We start from the raw sequence: 2,039 nt of genomic DNA, 5'->3' as shown, positions 1-2,039 counted from the left end.
AGGAAGTTCCTGTGTTACGTTAACGACCATAAGCACGGAAGTCCGAAATCGATAGTTCGTACTACCAGTAGTGTTAACTAAGGGATTGTTCATTTCGCAGCCGACACGACATTAGAGCACTATGGCCAAGAGTTGTTTAGACAAGTATTTCCCATTTCACTGTCACGATCAATGGCAACGCGAGCTAAACTGTAAATATCGCTAATGCTGGCCAAAATCGGAGCCACCTGTAACAATACACTCGGATGTAATGTGAGCATGTTCCAGGACACTCGAGACGTCGATTAGGTTCCCTAATGGCCGAAGCAGTCCCATCACCAGATCGATCTTGGTTTCTAAGCGTACAACACGGCAGCTCTCCGTGTCCAATAGGAAGGTCATAGTAATGCCAAATTCGAGGCGCTTGCCTAGGAGGCGTTGGTACAGCGAACCGTGCTGATGCTCTGAATCATAGTCGTCGTAACGGTGCTTCATGAGGTGTGGGAAAATGTACCGCAGGGCAAGCACTGACACCGTCACACTTAGAGTAGAGTTGGCAGCCATCACTCCAGGCGCCACTGCCTCTATTCGCTGGAGATTCAGGTGAGGCTTGCCAAAGTACTGCGAGAAGTACTGAAGCTGCTCCAATAACGCATCAACCCCAACCAAATTTCCCATAGCCGCGTCGTGAGTAAAGGATCTCTCCAAGATGGCCAAGATCTGCCGGGTCTCCGCTTCCGTCTTGATATCTTGAGCAGTAGCCATGCGCCAGGGCGACTTGAAACTACTTTCAAACAAGCTGAAGACCTCAGCCACGACGCGCCATGGGCTCTGGTTGCTCCTCTTACGAGAGGACAGGTCCCGATACTTGCGCTTCAAACTACCAACCTCCTGTTGCAACTGTTCCACACTTTTCTCGAGTTGCGTTTGAGCGTTGCGCTGTCTGTCGCGGTAGCGAGCTTGGTTTGCCCGGCATTGTTGACGACGAAGCGCCGAGCTGTAATAAGCTGACATTTTTCGCTTCCCTGTCGCCCTCGTTGTGCCTGGGCTCATCGTATTGGTAGCATTGTATGAGCTTGGCACCGGTCGGGGCACTGCACCTCCCGTTGCCGCATCAATGTTGTGCAGCTTGTATCCCAGAGCTCGTGCGACAAACGGAGAGACCATCGTAGCATCAGCCTTGATTGGTGTTGGCAGTGTTGGAATCGTGGCTCCTGCAATTCGGGCATGGTGACGTCCAACATGAACGCGAGGTAAGACTCGGCCAACGATACTGTCGCTGAGGCGGATGGACGGGTTTTCGAGGTGGCTTGTCGTGGAGAACGACATTTTGGTAATGAGTCCGTGGCAGTAAGTGAGCGGATCCTCTGCTCAATGCTCTAACTGTACCGGCACTGGATAGCCAGTCGCTTACGGGACTGTGTCCCCGATCGTAAACGCCCTCCGGACGTAAACGCAACAAGTGGAAGTCTCCTCCACCTTGTTAATAGTAACCTGTACCGTCGTCTGGATCACATCAGGAGTTACGAAAGACTGCTTTTCGTCCCCCGTGACTAATCTGTGGCATACAAAGTTCATAGTACATTCCGGAACCTACATTCAAGGTGAGTGCGTAGGATCTGGAGCCGTCCCGTCATCGAGGTGAGCGTGATATCCCGGTGAAAATTGTGGACGTGGACAAGAGTTTTATAGTTGTGAGGCTGCAGTACTGGTGCTTTTGTGATGCTGACGTTGCAAATCGTGAGAAACGAGCGGTTCGTCAACCTTGGTTGCGCTGGCGAAACCGTCCCGTATTCCTGCAATCGTGCAACAGCCAGCACTCGAGACAAGTAGATGTTGCTCACTCCAGCTCCTGTCGGGGTGGGGTATTTCCTGCCTACTTTGACTGGAATGCCGTGGAAACATCACTTCGTGGTAATCTACTCTTGAAAATTGGAATCAAGCAAAATACGCCGCTACCATATGATGTCTCGGAGGCTTCAAAAGTTTTGAATCAAAACACTCGAAGCTATGGGCCAACGTTGCCTTCTATGCGACTTATGGAGTTTTCTCTTTAAAAA

General features: G+C 51.0%; 1 protein-coding gene across 1 annotated transcript; it reads right to left on the bottom strand.

Annotated features, from left to right (window-relative positions):
- Window positions 1–132: 132 nt before the first annotated feature.
- On the bottom strand, window positions 133–1,308 carry PPTG_07851 (hypothetical protein; the record flags this gene model as incomplete). The annotated part of the gene is made up of 1 exon (XM_008902230.1): window positions 133–1,308. One exon carries the CDS (start codon window positions 1,306–1,308, stop codon window positions 202–204), a length of 1,107 nt encoding a protein of 368 aa, XP_008900478.1. The 3' UTR covers window positions 133–201.
- Window positions 1,309–2,039: the final 731 nt, after the last annotated feature.

The sequence above is a fragment of the Phytophthora parasitica genome (assembly GCF_000247585.1).
Source record: "Phytophthora parasitica INRA-310 unplaced genomic scaffold supercont2.13, whole genome shotgun sequence".
Lineage (NCBI taxonomy): Eukaryota > Oomycota > Peronosporomycetes > Peronosporales > Peronosporaceae > Phytophthora > Phytophthora nicotianae.
Note: the sequence above shows the minus strand (reverse complement) of the source record. Positions and strands in the feature narration are given on the sequence as shown.